The sequence below is a fragment of the Cucumis sativus genome, chromosome 5 (assembly GCF_000004075.3).
Source record: "Cucumis sativus cultivar 9930 chromosome 5, Cucumber_9930_V3, whole genome shotgun sequence".
NCBI classification, from domain to species: domain Eukaryota; kingdom Viridiplantae; phylum Streptophyta; class Magnoliopsida; order Cucurbitales; family Cucurbitaceae; genus Cucumis; species Cucumis sativus.
This window is the reverse complement of record NC_026659.2, coordinates 28,182,274-28,200,015: the sequence shown is the minus strand read 5'-3', so window position 1 is coordinate 28,200,015 and position 17,742 is coordinate 28,182,274. Positions and strand designations below refer to the sequence as shown.

At 32.0% G+C, this 17,742-nt stretch overlaps 2 protein-coding genes across 2 annotated transcripts; one reads left to right on the top strand and one right to left on the bottom strand.

Moving 5' to 3' along the window:
* Nucleotides 1–5,120: 5,120 nt before the first annotated feature.
* On the bottom strand, nt 5,121–5,981 carry LOC105435592. Its single transcript, XM_011657539.2, has one exon. The coding sequence runs from the start codon at nt 5,800–5,802 to the stop codon at nt 5,317–5,319; it is 486 nt and encodes a 161-aa protein (XP_011655841.1). The 5' UTR covers nt 5,803–5,981; the 3' UTR covers nt 5,121–5,316.
* Nucleotides 5,982–11,209: 5,228 nt separating this feature from the next.
* Nucleotides 11,210–15,123, top strand: LOC101219202 (trihelix transcription factor PTL). The gene is made up of 2 exons (XM_004150445.3): nt 11,210–11,796; nt 14,208–15,123. The coding sequence occupies exons 1-2, from the start codon at nt 11,318–11,320 to the stop codon at nt 14,944–14,946; spliced, it is 1,218 nt and encodes a 405-aa protein (XP_004150493.1). The 5' UTR covers nt 11,210–11,317; the 3' UTR covers nt 14,947–15,123.
* The last annotated feature ends 2,619 nt before the right edge of the window (nt 15,124–17,742 follow it).

Sequence of the window (17,742 nt, the reverse complement as noted above, 5' to 3'; positions counted from 1 at the left end):
TTGCACTACAATAATAAAGGTCTTCCCCAACGCACAGAAACGTCGTCGAAAATCCTAAACTGCGTCGCGGAAGGCTACCGCGACGTCGGCAACCACATCGTGAAAATCACATCGGAGATACTTTCCGTGACGCATCTCGACACAACGTCGATGAAGGTTTTCCCCGCGCACGGTCCATTACGTCGCATATGGCTTTCTTGACGTCGGCGTCGCCAAAGCATTTTGCAACGTCGGCGTTACGAAATATATATTTTTTTCCAGACGGTAGTAGGCAGTACGGCAGTGAGAGACGGCAACGACAACGGTGAAATTTGGCAACCTTAAACTTTCTCCATTTCTCTCTCAAAAATTTGGATTGTGAATGAATTATGAGAGAATTGTCGAATGAATTCAGTTAAATAGGCAAGACTTTCTGCGACGTATTCAAAAACGTCATGGAAAGCAGGTATCTGTGACGTACGAAGTAGGTGACGTCACGGTTTACGTTCGACTATCTGCATCATTTCGTTGTTTTTACACTTTCTGTGACGTGGCACCCTCCGATGTCACTACAAGTCTAACCCTAATTTCGTACAAGGACACGACGTCACAAAAAGATTTATAATAATTTCACTTTTCGCGACGTCAGAGGGTGTCACGTCGCGAAAATTGTAAAAAAAAAAATTAATATTCAACTTTCCTCGACGTGCGTCGCGAAAAGCTTGGACCAAAATGAATCGTTTCGTCTTTCCGCGATGTGTTCGAGAGGGACGTCGCGAAAAAGTAAAACAATAAATTAATTAGTACATTTACTGCGACGTTCGTTTTCCAAACGTCGCGGAATGTGGTATGTGGCGACATGCTAACACGGACGTCGCAGAAAATCCAACAACGTCGACATTACTTTTAGCGACATCGTGCCTCGCGTCGCAATATCTCCGTTTTCTTGTAGTGTGGGATTTTAAATATATGTATGTCTATATATATGTATGTATGTATGTATGTATGTACGTATGTCTATGTGTATGTATGTCTATGTGTATATGTATATATGTATAAATGTATATATGTATGTGTATATAGTCTGTCTACGTGTATATGTAATTTGACACTTCAAAACTAATATTAAAATACAAAAATTGGGAATGTGAGGGGGGGGGGGGGGCACGTGCCTCCTGGCCCCTTAATAGATCCACTCATGTCTATGTGTATGTATATATATGTATGTCTATGTGTATGTGTGTATATATATATGTTTATGTATATATGTATAAACTAGGACAAGTGGGAGACATATTAGGCATGAGCCCTAGTTTCATATATATTCTCTCATACCACTAGAAGTTTTAGTCCTAAAACTCGTAGTTTGTAATCATCTTCTGTTCAATAAAATTGTTATTGAGAAATTAAATATTATAATCTTAAATCCAATAAATCAAGTTCCAAGGCTATTTTTTAATAAACTTGAAATTTATGTGTAAACATAAACGTGGATCAAGTTCGAGTATATAGCCTAAATAGTCTATAGTATATGAAATAAAGGTTGGGCGCCTTATTTAGAGAAACTATGGATGCGGCCCACTTTGTAGTACAAACGAGGTGATCCTGAATCGTTCATGTAGAGACATGAAAGTGGGGCATCCTATGTAAAATGTTTACATAAGACTGAACCATGAATTAGTCTTTTTTACGTTATAACACCGTTTACAGTTTAAAACTGACCATCTCGATTATTGATGACCTGGGTTTAACTATGAACTCCTGTTCACACGAGATTATCCTCATATCTGCATAGGTGAGGGCAGCTCATCAACATTGGCCCAATAAGCCTCCCATTTCAGAGGTAAGATCGGGTGGATAGCTGGGAACATAAGGTACAAGATGGAATTCACTCCTACCCGCTTTAAGGTTAGTAGATAAGTTGTTCTCTTAAGCACTGAATCCAAGTCTTGAACAAGGGGCCCCACCCTCTCATTGGCCCGAGAGGGATTAAGTTTATAGGTTGAACCTTAAACCAATTGTTCAATAGTGGATTAGTGGGACTTAAGGAGCAAGATGTAATCTTGGGGGTAAAACGGTATTTTGACCCAGCCAAGGTTACGAGCAACCTGTGAAGGATTAACTTACTGATTATGGTTTTATCAAATGGACACAAATATATCTATAGTGAGGGGAGTGCAACTACGGGACTTTAGTGGAATGACCCGTTAGTTAACGAATGTTGATTAACTCGGTTTAAAAGAGTTTAGCTAGTTAATCTTGAATCGTTGGAGCCCATGATCTATAGGTCCATTAGGTTCCTCTGCTAGCTCATATGGATTAAACTTAGAACAGTGTGATGAAATAAGTCGAATTGTTCGAATTGGGAGAAGAAAGAGGAAACCGACAAATATAGTGATATAGTCATCGGTCTTCTAATTAGAAATAGAGCTTTATGTTTTACATACTATAAGTATGAATGCAGATTCATACTAAGAACTCGGAATTGATGAAATTTGTCAAAAATAGTAAAAAGTCAAAAAGTTGACTTTTAACTTTGAAAAGTCAAACTTTGACCGGCCTTATATTCAAATGTGATTTGAATTTTGGAAAAATGAATGCGGATTCATGCTCGGGAGGTTGGAATTAGTCAAGATGGACAAAATGGTAAAAAGTCAAAATATTGACTTTTGACTAAGAAAAGTCAAAGTTTGGCTTTTGACTTGAAATATCTAATGACCATTTTACCATTGGACTAAGTTAGTGGGAAAATCCAACATTTTGTTGGATAATCCCACTAACTCTTAGTGGGATATGTGGCTATATGAGATGTAGACACCTAGAAGTGGAACATTAGGTGTTGAGATTTGACAAATTAATTACATGCATTTTTTCATGTAATTAGGTTCTAAATAGAGGTGTTTTCAAATGGTTGAAAATTTTTGGCCTTTTTATTATTCTCCAATATCTCAACCAAGAAATAAACTACTACCTTCTAATCCCCTTTTATCTTCATTACTTTCTACACCAAATTGGGTCCCACAACCTAATTTTTTGTCCAAAGGATAGTAATTGAGTACTAGGTTTGAATTGGTAATAAGTTATCAAAGTTTTTTGAAAGCTTCAAAGGTAATATTTTCTAAAACTCTAATTTGATTGGTTTAGGGTTACATGTTAATTGTAGCAATTAGGGTAGAAATTCAATTCTTTTTCCGTTGTGCATGTCTTAGTTCTATCATATTGTTGTATATATACAATTATAAAAAACATGATTTGTTATGTCATTAAAGCAGAACCTTCTTAGGATGTACAAACCACCACCAATAAAACCCTTAGTTATGAAGACATGTCTTACTACTCTTTTTTTCTTTTTTGATATCAACCATAAAGAATGCACACTTAGACTATTCTCACAAGACTGCTGCTTAACACTTGGTTGTCAATGTAACTCATAATTATTACTCATAATTATTATATTTGGTTATCAACGTAACTCATGAGATATTAATACTTAGGCAAGTAACTACATGACTTTGAATTCATTTGCTCTTACCCTTTTATTGGACTTTATTGACCATCAGAGCAACCTATGAGAGTTCATTCAACAACTTTCCAGCTAACGGAGGAAGACTACCTATTGACTTTACAGAGCAATAGCAATCAGCTCTCGAATACTGTTAGGCCCCCAAGCAGATTCCATAAGGACGTATTTTCTATGGTGGAAGAATCGAACCACCAATTGGACAATACAACACTTTACTACTAATCAACCAAGCTAGTGCAACACAGCAACAAATTGCTCCTTGGAGCTCAAAGCCAATTTAATAGAAAAACTAAGTGCTTATTCCTATATAAACATTTGAGTTTTTTTATCAATTTCTAAAAACAAAAACGAGTTTTAGAAAACTATTTTTTCTTAGTTTTTAAAGTTTGGTTGTGATTTCGAGAACACTCCTAAAATTTGGACATCAAAGCATAAACCAACGGATTGAAGTAGTGTTCATAAGTTTAATTCTCCAAAATCAAATAGTTACCAAACAACGCTTAAAGAATCTAGTTACACTTAAACTTAAAATCCCATTGTTAGAACTTAGAAGGCTCCTCTACAAGAATACAATGCAAAACAAGGATTGTTAATGTGGTTCTTTTGGTTCCTAAGAAAGTAAACGCACAATCCCTGTATCATTCTCACTCCCTCATCATGAGAAGATATCTTAACAAATGAGGCAGAAGGTCCATTTAGCCTCTAATGAGCTATTGAAGATTTTCGCATATCTACCACTTCTGATAAGAGAGTTTGAATGCAAGAAAGCTCTGAAATTTTCCATCTTACATTGCTGACCATCCTTCCAAAGTTCGTTCATTGAATGCCTTGACACTGATGAGAAGATTAAAACTATTCTTCCAAACTAAATGCTTCAACAAATTGGTATTGCAAAAGCAACTTGAATGAGGAGATTGTGGATCACTTATTCCTAGACTGCTCTTTCTCCTCTCAATTGTGGCGGGAGCTTTTCAGGACCTTTGGAAGCCAAGAGGCTTTTCCTAGTTCAGTTAATAAAAGATGTCTCATACCGGGCAGTGAGTTTTGGTTTGAGAAGAAATCAAACGTGCTTTAAGTACCTCTTGGCAAGTCTAAAAAGAGAAAAACTGGAAAAAAATTAATGAAGAGGAAGTCTTTGGTGGTTTATTTGGCTTTGCTCTGAAGTTCTTTGTCCAAAGAGTTGGGTAACTGTCTCTCTACATGTTGGCTTTCGTTTAGCATGTTTTCAAGTAATCCTTAAAAGGCTGCCTCAGTTACACTGTTAGCAATAGTAAAAGGAGGCAGAATTTGAATGGTGCCACATAAACATTTGTCCAGACCAATGCCAATATTAAGATCCAAATTCTTGGAGATCTTCTATATCTAATGAAGAGAAGCCCACTTTGAAATCGTCTACCCTCCACTCATCCAAGTATAGGCTTCAACAGCAATTGAACAAAGGTGGGTTGATACATTAAAAACCTCTAGTAAAATGTCTACCACCGGGTACAATACATAGTCCGTTTTAGAAATTGCGACTTATCAATTTAGTGACTTGGTCACTAGACATTCCAAAAATGTGGTACAAAAATTACCTAATTTAACAACTTAAAAATCAGCACGGGACGGATAGCTCAACTAGTTAATGCATATGCTCCGACTAAGGGGTACCAAAATTCAGGACATAACATAAACCTACAGCCTACTGTATTTGCAGTTTTGCTTTCTCATAACACTAGACAAACACATTTATTCACCGAAGCCATGGAATTTCGATGGAAATCCAATTAATCAAGCATAAAAGTGAAGGGACTATACAGAATGTTGTTGCACTTCTAAAGTAAAGTAATTAGAATGAAAAGAAGAAGCGCGGCAATAAAAGAATACTTAAGAGCAGCCACTAAAATAGCCAAAGAGATGAAGAATAGCTGCCACAAGACCTGCACACTTGCCCAAGCAAGCAAACCAGTCAACGCAACGGCCAAGATGTTATCAGGATCCGGGTCGATCAAAAGTTCAGCCCATTTGATATTGAAAACCGGCCCTCGTTCTTTCTTCAAGTCATCGCCGCCATTAGAGGAGCCGTTTGCCCCATTTCTTTCTCCTTCTCTTTCCTTTATACTTCCGCCAAATTCAGTGTTCTTGTTGCTCGCAAACGCTGTGAATCTTCTGTGGTCACTGGAAATTAGAAATTGGGAGTTGTAAAATGTGTGATGGATAGGAAATTTGTAGAGTGGACGAAAGAGGGAAGAAGGTGATGAGATTGAAGCGAAAGATGGGGAAACCTTCAATTGGTGTGGGATTGTGAGAAACCCTAACATTGTTGTATTGATTTTTGGTTCAATTTTGTCCGAAACGTTCCCGAAATCTATAGCGGTTCGCAGCACACATGGTTTTCGGGCGATGGAAACAAGACGGGAAGAGATGGGGAGGGTAGGAACTTAGTAGTAAATGTGCGTTGTAGAACGCCGGGCGTTATTTTTATTTTTAATTAGACCAATTTCAAAGCTAGTTCTGTTTTTCTATATATATATTATTTCATTTTGATTTATATTTAATTTGTTCCATTGAATTCCTGTACAGATAACTCAAGAAAAAAATATCTCGATGAGAGCTGTTATTTTCGATCTCACAATAGAAGTACAAGCCCTTTTAAGGTTGCGAACATTCAAACTAAACATAAGAGAATGCAAGGTGAGTTCGTGAAGATGCATATTATGTACATATAAAATAACAATACACCCTACAGTTCTCTAGATCAAAGCCGATAATTTTAGTTGAGCTTAATATCCCCATTTGAGGTATTTTATAAATCAAGTGAATTGTATTTCTTTTGTTTAAGATTGCATGCTTTTATCGTATAAATAAGATTGATCAAATGAAATAGTTGCGACTTGTTGGAGGAGTGTTTAAATCAATTAATATGAAAATAGTTTTTTTTGTCTTTGCAGTTTTCAATCATAAAGTAATTAACCTCTTCTAACTCGTTTGAGAGTTGTGCTAGATATAACTGAGAACAATAAAATAAATTCAATAAAAAACTTGTGTCATAATAACAACTATTTTGATTAGGATAAGATATTTTAATCTATTCAAAAAATAAAGTCACAAATGTTAAATTTAAATAAACAATATTATGGGACGATGACCCCTGGTCCAAAATAAATGACTAAATGTATTATTGGTTATAGGTAATACCATCTTGATCATTATTCTTTGGAGTTTAATCTGTTCATAATTTTAGTATGTTTAAATGTTTGATCTTAGCCTGTGCACACTTTCGGTAACCTTAAATTTAGTCAAACTAAATTTTGTTAAAAAAGTTAATAACATTAAAATTTACCATATAAAAAATATAAATTTATTTTTCAATTTAATTAAATAGATAAAAGTGTTTTCATTTGAATGGAATACAATCCTCAACAACAAACAATTTGATACATAGTGTGATTTTGGGACACAAACAAAACCTCACCAAAATATTTTTAAAATCGTATGGACAAACGTAACCTAAAACTTGAAGAGATAACATAAAAGTTTAGATAAAACCTCATAAACACAAACAAAATATTACCAAACTCCTCTAATTATATACACGAACCAAAATAGTTATAAATATATGACATGTTGATATATATTAATGAATCTTTGTCCGCTATCGCTCACATTTTCGTAGATGTATATATCTATATAGTTGTTAAACTTTGGTTATATTCATAAACAATTTAAACTATTTTCTATATATATAAACATATAACAATATCTACGAAATTGAGATTAAACTTGCCTCTAATATCTTACTTCACCTTGTAATTTTAACTTTTGTTTTTGTTTTAAATTATTTTTTACATCAATAAAAAAACAATTATTAACGAAGGAGGGGAGATTATCAAATGATGACATGAAAAGAAAAGAAAAAGCGCAAACGGTAGCTTTTTTGCAGTATGGACTTCCCACTTCCGCCCTAAGCAAATCTCTCCCACGCTATTTTTCCAGCTTCGGACCCACGCCGATGGTCCGTCCGTACACATTTTTCCCTGTACAGTGGCTGTGATGTACAGCTGTGTTGGAGAGAATAGGGCGCCACATTCCCTTTTAGGCAAAGACAAAACCCACCTCTTCCCCCCGACAAAATCCTTTCATTTTCTTTCTTTCTTTCTTTATTTTGTTTTTAATTTTTTTTTCATTTCCTTAAAGGTAAAGAGAAAAAGATACTAAATCAATTTAAAGTGAGAAAAAATTGCTTTTTTTAGCTAATATATTGATTGATCAAATTTTTAAAGGTAGTATCTTTACTATCTCTCTCCCTAAATTTTGGTCTTCTTCCAAAGTCTTTGATGTGGATATATATTAATTGTAGAGTTTATATTTTTTATTTACTTCCGTGGTTGCTAATACAATCTATTAATAATTCCCAAACACTTACTTAGTTCCACTTCTAAATAGTAAGACTTGAAACATTACGAAAAGATCAAAAGAAAAAAATCGTAGTAATTAAATAGAAGATATATTTGTTTAAGAAATCCTATACACAACCTATCGGATTTAAGTAGTCCTTACAAAATATATATTCATAGTAAAGTAAAGGGTGGTGAAACTTTTCATGATCATACACTACAATTTACTTATAATGATAATTTTGGGGCAGGTTTTCGACTTGACTCGTGTATAGTATTGTTGTAAAACTCCTAAATTTACTGAAGAAAAGTTAACTCATTAATTTGAAAGACACACATTATATCCTCTATTTATTTATTACCAATCATGTCAACTCCCATATTTTACTTCAACAAGAAAAGGTGGCAACAAATTTAATATTGGAGGAGAAAAATGAATATATTTGCAAACAGTGTGTAAACGTAATTCAAATTTAACTCCAAAGTTACCAAAAACAAAAATAAACACTAAACTTCATCAAAGTTTAAAATCCAACCGAAACAAATTTGATGATTGAATTTTTGTTATTTATTAGTTCGAGTTTACAATTATAAACTTATAAAAAATATAAGAATCTAATTATTTTTATTAAAAGTTTAAAAGTATAATTAGGTAATTTCTGTGATATCTGACTCGTACCATTCTTACCTGCACAATGTTAATGGATATAATTTACCGACACCTTCTTTATTTACTGTCACGTGTCGTATAAATCATTTAAAAAAATTGTCGAGATTAAAATAATGATTTAAGTTGAAAGTGAGATAAACGAGAGGATGACGTGGCAGGTAGTCAGTCACGGGCAACGTGTGGGGTAAGTCATCAGAGCTGACAGATAGAGAGTGCAACTGAATTGTTTTTACGTGACGAGGAAAGAAACGGATCCCGGTAACGCCAGTTGCCGATAGCGACAGAAATTATCCACTGTGCCGTGTGCCCTTTCTCGTAATATGCAATCCTTACTTCCACACGGTACCAATAAAATAATATCCACTGTGCATGATTACATACTATACAGTGCATGCAGGTCTAATGTGTAACACCAGTTTTAATTTTCTTCTTTCGAAAAGTTATTTATTTATCTTCTGCTATTTCTATCTTAATTATAATTAAAAACAAACTACAAAAGAAAATTTTCTTATTTATTAATATACAGTTTTCACGTTTCTCACTTTCCATTTTTGCACTATGTTTTCTAAATAGCTATAGGAGCTTACATAACAAAATCTAGTTTCTTTTCCTTTATCTAATTTTATTTGACGTGAGCAAAAATATTGGTTAATTTAAAAAAAAAATACTTCTATATACAAACTAAATAAAACACAATTAAACATCTGTGTTAAATTTCTATTTTGGGGCATAATGTTTGTTTCAAATTACATAATTTATATACTTTCCGTTGCTAAATTTTAGAGTTTAGGTATCTTTACTACAAATTTTGAACAATTATTTAACTTTGAGTGGGTAAATTTAAATTTGTTAAAAGTAGTAAGACTAATATTAAGAGGATGTTAATGTTAGTGTAATTCCAGTTAACTTGTTCCGGTGTGTTTACTAATCGAGTAGCATTTAAAAATTTGAAAATTTAAAAGTATAATTACCAAATTGTGTGTATGTTTATATATCTCAATTTGATAATAATCTTTGTAGATTCTAAGAAAATGAGAAGTGGAATATTTTACACGTTGTTGTGATGCTAAAAATTATCTATTTCATAATTTAACCAAAAAAAAAAAGTGATATAATATGCCTACACAATTATGATTGTATTATTTTAGGCTAGTCCATTTTTCTACGCCCCTGGAAGTAAAGGTGACACTGACGTTAAAAGGAAATTTGTAATAGTGCGTATTAATTGAATCCAGTCTATTCCTTTACAATCTCAAGCCCAACACACACACACACACACACACAACCAAATAATATATCTTATAGTTTATTATTAAAACTATTCTGAACCCTATATATATATTTTGGTAGGTCAAATCTGGGTTGAGAAGTTTATAGCAAATGATAGGTTTTATGGGTTTATAACCTAAGCTAAAGTTTAATATTTATTTTTATATTTATGGTATTAAAAAGCGGAATTCAAAATATCTTTTTATAAACAGTTTTTATTTATGTTTGAGGCGGAAAGCTCACTATCTTTGAGTAAAGATTGTTCATATCATTATGTTTATTGTTCATACAGTTTATCTTTTCTTTTTCAAGAGTAGACTAATTAATTAGTTTGATCCTTTTCAGAGAAATTCGTATTCGGTAATGTAAAGAGGTCAGTGTTTCTGTTCACCGAAGAAGTTTATGAGTTTATTTTTTCAAAATTTTGAATTTTAAAAGACGAGTCGAACTTCTTAAAGTAAATAATATGCTCTAAATTATTTATTTAACGTGCATATTAATATATAACTTTAACCACGTGAGCAAATAAAAAGGTGTAGTCCTTAAAAAAAGTAAATAAGTAATAATAAAAAAACAAAAGGTATATTTATAGATAAAAATTGATTGAGAAAATAATTAATATGATGGGCTGGGCATAAATTTTATTATTAAATAGCCCGATACACGCTGGGTAAATGTGACGATAGATTGGGATGATGAAGCATGACATCAGTTTAGCCAAATGACCATTTTCTTTAAATACTAGATTACAAAATTTTGGATTCTCTAAAAAATAAATATTTTCATCCTATCAGTCTCTTGAATAATTTGAAATTTTAGAAGAAAAAGTTATAAAATCTTATTTCATGTCGTATACTTTAATTTATTTAATGTTTATTTAGATGGCTTACCAAACGTAAGTTTTTATTAAACAGTCTAATATCATTTTGAAGTTTGAACAGAATTGTTGTTAGTATACTTTTGTTCACATATATATTATAAATAACACTATTGTCATAGTAGTAGAGGTATATTTAGTATATAAAAAGAAGTATATTATTGACTACTGTATGATTTTATTTTTATTCAAATATAAAAGGATAAATAGTAGTCTACGGCGTATAATGATCATATATTACTATATTTATAGATATTTACAACAGTTTAATCGAGGTTCAAATAATTTCTCTAACATTAAATCATCTTTAACAGCCTACAACCAATTCAATCATACCTCAACTAGGAGATGAGATAATTCAAATAAACACACTGTCAAACTAAGAAAAAAAATCACCCACAAAGGTGAGTTTATCATGTTGGTGTAATGTTTTTACACGTGTTGAAAATTGATTGGTTAAGTACATCCCAAAGCCCCTTTCTCTCTAATGAAATTAAGTTGCGGAAGACTCGGATCCTGTCCCCTCAGTCTAAAGCCTCATATTTTTTTTCTCTTCTCTAGCTAGCCAGCTGCTTCTTCACTTCAGTTTCACTCACAAACCCATTAAACCAATCCTTCTCGAAATGTCCGACAAATTCACACACCCAGATCTCCGGCACCTCATGGCCGACGACAAACCCAACTTTCCGGCCACCCCACAAACCCTAGACTCCTTTTTCCTCCATCACTCCCACCTGACACGTGGATTCTCTCCGGTGCCACCACCGCCTAAATTCCAGCCTCTCCAGCTCGTCCTGACCGAGCCAACCGGTCTGCTTCACTTTGGCTGTTCAGACAATTCCACCGCTACGGGAGGCGGCGGTGGGTCTTCCACGGCTGCCAACGCTACCGTATCATCAGCTCCATTTTTGCGGCGGAATAAGTTGGTAATTGATAACGAATGGTGTAGTCCTTATGGGAACGACGTCGTTGGAGGAAGCAATGGATTTAACAGTAGATGGCCAAGACAGGAAACTCTTACTCTTCTTGAGATCAGATCTCGTCTTGATTCCAAGTTCAAAGAGAGTAATCAGAAAGGTCCCCTTTGGGATCAGGTTTCTAGGTATATTTATTTATTTATTATTACTCAAATTAAATTTCAATTTAATCTATATGATCTTCTCATTCTTGATTAATTTATATTTTTTTAAAAAAAAACTAGAATTCTGAAATGCAAACATTAATTAGATATCTTTCAATTGTTCTTGATTTTTTAATTTTCTTGGATTGATTAATATAATAATATTTTTAAATTATACTTAAATAACATTATTTATTGCTTGAAAAGGACAGCCATGTGTTTTATTTCCATTTTTTTCAACTTTATTTTTCTTCATTTTTTTGTGTGTGTTTTTCGATGAGTTGATTTATATGCATATATCATTATTTATGTATATATTGTAAACTCTTCACTTTGAATTAATGTAAATATATATGTTAGTAAAGATTGTATTTTTAGAGTGGTCTAATCAGTACACTACAAGGAATGTTCTTAAAAAAAACCAAAAAGGAATGTTTTGTTTATTAATTTACAACTAAACAATGTATATAAAAAATCTGACTTAATCCAAACAAAATATACAGCTTGTTAGAGGTGGAAGAAGACAAACTTTAAATGTTCATATGATAACTAACCTGGTTTTTGGATTTTAAAAATTAATGTTTATAAACAATAACACTATTATTAAACTTCCATTCATTAATATGTTTAAAAAAACAAGTCATTCTGTTAAAAAATTAAAACCAAAAACCAAAATTAGAAGAAAACAATGTTAGTAAATTTAAAATGAAATTGCTATAAATAACATTTGGTAATTCCACTTTATCAACATTTAATTACTTTAATATTGATTAATATATATATTGCATAATATACCCTTTTCCTGTATAAAGTGTTCAGATTATTAATAAAACTTAAAAGATATATTAAATTATAAATAGTAGTTTGTGTCTAAAACACTTTTAATTATATATCTCTAATCAACAATACAAATTTTAGGTGGATTTTATAACCCTTTCATTATTTATTTTTAGAAACCAAGTTAATTTTCTGGTTTGCATACTTCTTAAAAAGAAGTTCAATTTTCTTAACCAAAATTTAAAAACTTTTTTTTTTCTTTTGGAGTTTAAAAAGATTGGCTTGATCTTCTAAACAGTGGCCTAAAAAGCATATAATCAGCTGACTTTTTAAAAAGGATATCTGTACATTTAATTTTAAAAAATTAAAACTCAAATGGTTATGGAAAGTAACCTTGAAAAACTAACAACACAACTTCAAATATCATTAACTAAACTTGTATTTGAGTCTTAATACTAAACTTACTGTAACTTATTAATTTTAGCTTCTAAATTTAGTGGTCTTTTAACACATTTTCTAAGCACAAGGCCATGAGTTCAAATTCTTCATTTAGTAGAACCTATTATTTAATTAAGGTCATTGAGTATTCTGTGTTGATTATGCATGCATTGGAAATTTAAAAAAAAAGGTCAAACACGTTCTTAGGTTGTAAACTTTTATGAAATGATAAATTTGTCCTTAAGCTTTTACTTTGCAACTATTTTCTCCTCCAAACTTAATTTTATAATAATTAATCCTTAAACTTTTAGTACGTCCTAATATTTGAGTCGTTTTACATTAATTTTGTAACAAAAAATAAGTCTCTATATATTGTGAAGAGTGTAAGGATTTATAGAATAAAGGCTTGTCATGATATGTAGTTCATAAAACTAATCAGATATCAAATATGTGTTAACATAATTTGAACAGAATTTCACGTCGTACTTCAATTAAATTGCAAAATTCTAAACTTTTAAAAAAAAGCTATTATTACAAATTTAAAAATACAGAGGCTAAATTTGATGGTGTAAATCCTTGATAGAGTTTCCCTATGTTTTCTTTGTGTTTTTTCCCTTGTACCACAAGGAAAATTGGAAAATAACTACAGTGCTCAGAATAACTATCACACAGTCGTATTTCTATATATATATATATATATATATATATATATATATATATCTGTGTGTGTAACACTATCACAAAATTTCACTTGAATTTTTTAATTAATACTTTTCAATATTTTATTTTCTTTGTGTGATTAGAAGGATTGTAGTTTGTAGGGAGGTGGGTGCAATAGGTTGCATGTAAGTATTACCATTTGTTCTACCACCCATTTATTCAAAAGCTTTTGGTGGGGTGTGTTAAATTCTCAGTTCTTTCTCTTGTAGGTTTGAAAATTTGTGTAATACCCGATGAGTTGAAATCACTGTCGAATTGTGGAGAGCATGCATGTTGAATACATGCTAGACTTTTTATATACATTTGGTTGAATCTTCTACAAATTTTAATAAAAAACTAAGTTGTTGATATAGTATTAAATTCATGTTCAGCCATAAGTTACTTACTCGATGATTTAACAGTAAAAAAACAATATTTATGCATGCATGAATTTGATATAGACATATTTTATTTTACAGGTTGATGGCAGAGGAATACGGCTACAAAAGAAGCGGGAAGAAATGCAAAGAGAAGTTCGACAATTTATACAAATACTACAAGAAAACAAAGGAAGGTAAAACCGGTAGACATGACGGGAAGCATTACAGATTCTTCCGTCAACTCGAAGCTATTTACGGCCAATCCAACGACCAAATATCATCTCCAATCATAGAATCCAACTTCTACCGAAACTCCATCGCCAGGTCGGAAACTCCGCCGCCCGAAAAATACCCCAGCGGAGGAGAGAATCATCAAGAAGCTGGTGGGGGGATGAGCCTAAGTTTCACAATTTCGTCTGATTTCGAAACGTCGTCGTCTGGGAACTACCACGATGACGATCTGTCAGCGATAGCGTTTATGATGAATCAAAAGAAGGTGGAGAAGTCGGGGGAAACCAACGTGTCAAAAAGGGATCAAGGTGGTGTTAGTAATAATAATAATAATAAAGGAGAGAGTTGGAGAGAGGAGATAGAGAAAATGGTGGATATGAAGATGAGTAGATTAATGGAGGTGCAGGAGAATTGGATGGAGAAGATAATGAGCAGCGTTGAAGATGGGGAAAAGGAGAGGATTATGAAAGAAGAAGAATGGAGGAAGCAAGAAATGGCTAGATTTGATCATGAGATGAGTGAGTTTTGTGCAAGAGAAAGAGCTTGGCTTCATGCAAGAGAACTTGCTTTCATGGAAATTGTCAAGAGATTTGCTGATAAAGGGTAAATTAATGATTTAATTATAAGAACGATTATAATATAATAATGGGAAAAAAACATCAAACCATGCAATGAAAACTATATCTATATATAAATTTATATCCAAAAGTTCATAGGTGTACGTAGCCATTAATAACTTTTTTTCTCTGGTAGAAAATACATATCCGAGCAAAACTTTTTAATATGACTTGCGAGCTAGTTAGAAGATATATATTATAAAACTCAGTATTAAAAAGTGAATGCATTATCTATCACTTATATATGAAAACAAAATCACTTTAAATTAAATACGAATTGAAACTGATAATTTATGTTATCCATTGGTCTAATATGTATAATATGATAGAAGTGGTGGATTTGAATGTCTAAACTTTTGATAATTTTGTTTGAATTTATGATAGGATATATGTCTGTGTACATTGATCTTGATATTATTTATGTTTTCTAAAAAAGCAGTTCCTCTGACTTATTTGTTAGATGCAGTACAAAATAAAGGGTCAATAAGATACACAAGGTTGGTATAAGAAAAAAACTTGGTGCATCCAGGAACCACAAATGCACTTCGGATACCTTTTAGTATAAAGATTCTATGGATTCATGTATAAATTAAACGAGTTTTGATATTGTAGGGTATGGGAGTTTTCAATTATATATAGACATGATGGTGAACATGAGCTAGTATATATTTATGTTAAGTTTAAACTGTATATTCACTTTGACATTACATAAATTGTTATCGCAAGTCAATTGAAATGTCGTCAAAATATAGTTAGCTGATAAAGTGATAATAGTAAGTTTTTAGACAGAGTGAATAGAGAATAACTATGGAAAACATAAATTTTCATAACATATATTAATCTTTTTCTAAAATGTACGTCAGCTTTTATTCATTAAATCTCGCTCAGATAATTACCGGACTATATATTGTTTAAAATGCAAAGAAATGAAAAATTCGTGTGTATGTAAGTGTACATATAAATAAAAAAGTTTATGAGTATAGGGTCAACTTAGATATACTTTTTACCGGACTATAATAAAACAAATATATTTGCGATCGAGATATACTTTTCATTCTTGTGAAAATTTTGTATCTGTTTAACAACTGTGAGAAAATCTTCCCTGCTATTTGTGGTACGAAAAAAATCATTTTATTTGAAACATATTTATATGGAAAAAAAAACTAGCGAAAATTAGTACAGGGAGGATCAAAATAAATATTAATAGGAAATTTTAAAGTATACTTAATTGTGTTACACTAATTTTTAAGAAGACCCAACTGCAGGGTGGGTGTGTTCGGGTTTGGACAAGTACTTGAATCAATTAATGGTTCAATAATTTAGGTGTCTGCCAGCTACAAGATTTCAGCCTAAAAAAATTCTTATTTCATACTATAATTTGGTGACATTCAATTAATTTTATTAGAGATACCAGTGACATATACTTTTAATTAAATTTCAGTATTCTTCGTAATCAATTCCACTCCACAGTTATTTAAAATCGATTAGAAGACAATAAATTCAAAGATTAAACACCACAAAAACTCAAATTTCAAGATAAAATTGAAATTTAACTTAATCTAAATTTAAAGATTAACATTTTAAACACAAAAATACAGTAAAATCGTAACATTTATACTTAGTGAAATTGAAATTAAATTAAAGACTAAAATGATAATTAACAAACGAATTATAGATTACATATTTGAGATATCATGATATAGATAAATTGATATTTAGATCTTTTGGCCCATCGAATTTTTAAGTCTTCATAGACAACTTAATGTTAGTCATGAACATTATTGGAGTTTGAACGTTATTGGTCGAATTCATCATTTCATTTATCTACTTTTTTTTTTTTTTTTTACCTTAAAAAATAATAAAAGACCTTCATATTTCTTCATAATATTTCTTTGTTAATATGTTTTTCACATTTATCTAAAAATTGTGGGTCTATTTGGGATGGATAATTAAGGGTGAAGTTGGCTATTATAGTTCCTTCCGTGTTTAACCCAGAGATTAATATAGTTGAGGATTAGGGTTATCTCAACTTATCTTCCCCCTTCTCCATTGTTTTACTCCCCTTTCTCCTTTTTGGGGCACTATTCAACTCTCCCTCTATTTCTCTTCTGTTTTTGTTCCTTTTCCTTTCTCTAATGCGTCTCTGTCTCCCTTCTCTCGATGTTTTGTTTTCAACTCTGTCTCCGTTTCTGGTTACTCGACTTCGGCAAGCGTAATGGGTATGGAGGAAGATGAATGATATTTGCTTCTTTATTCAAAATGCTTGTCCAAGGACAATAATGGGGGTGGTGGAGGAAAGCTATTGTTTTTTTTATATACATTAAAAGAAAAAGAGGATTTGGAATTTTTCATCGTAGGTGATGCCAGCTATGGTCATATCGGTAAAGATAGATCGTAGACGCATTCAATATATCAATATTGTATATAGTTGAATCCAAAATTTTAATTTGTGTGTTCTTTTTATAGAGAGGTTTTGCTTTTATTTTGGTTTGTCTTTTTCACTTTTTCAATTCACATATTGTTGTCTTCCCTTACTTCAATTATAAACTCCATAATCTTATTTTTGGACTCTTTTTCCCAATATGTTTTTATATTGTTTAAGCTTGACTTTTAGATTCTAGCAATGGAACTGTTGTCTTCACATGTAAATCCCTCCCCAACGACGACTTTGACTTGATTCTCCTGCAAAAGGATGGAGTACTGTAACATCATTTAAAGATGTTGAAGTTAATGAAGGATGGGTTCTTGTGTCCTCAAATTCGAACCAAAAAACGAAGCTTAGAGTT

Coding starts and splice junctions, on each gene's coding strand:
- LOC105435592 (XM_011657539.2), bottom strand. CDS start 5,802: ATGTTAGGGTTTCTCACAATCCCACACCAATTGAAGGTTTCCCCATCT.
- LOC101219202 (XM_004150445.3), top strand. CDS start 11,318: ATGTCCGACAAATTCACACACCCAGATCTCCGGCACCTCATGGCCGAC. Junction 11,797..14,207: donor CTTTGGGATCAGGTTTCTAG/GTATATTTATTT, acceptor TTTATTTTACAG/GTTGATGGCAGAGGAATACG.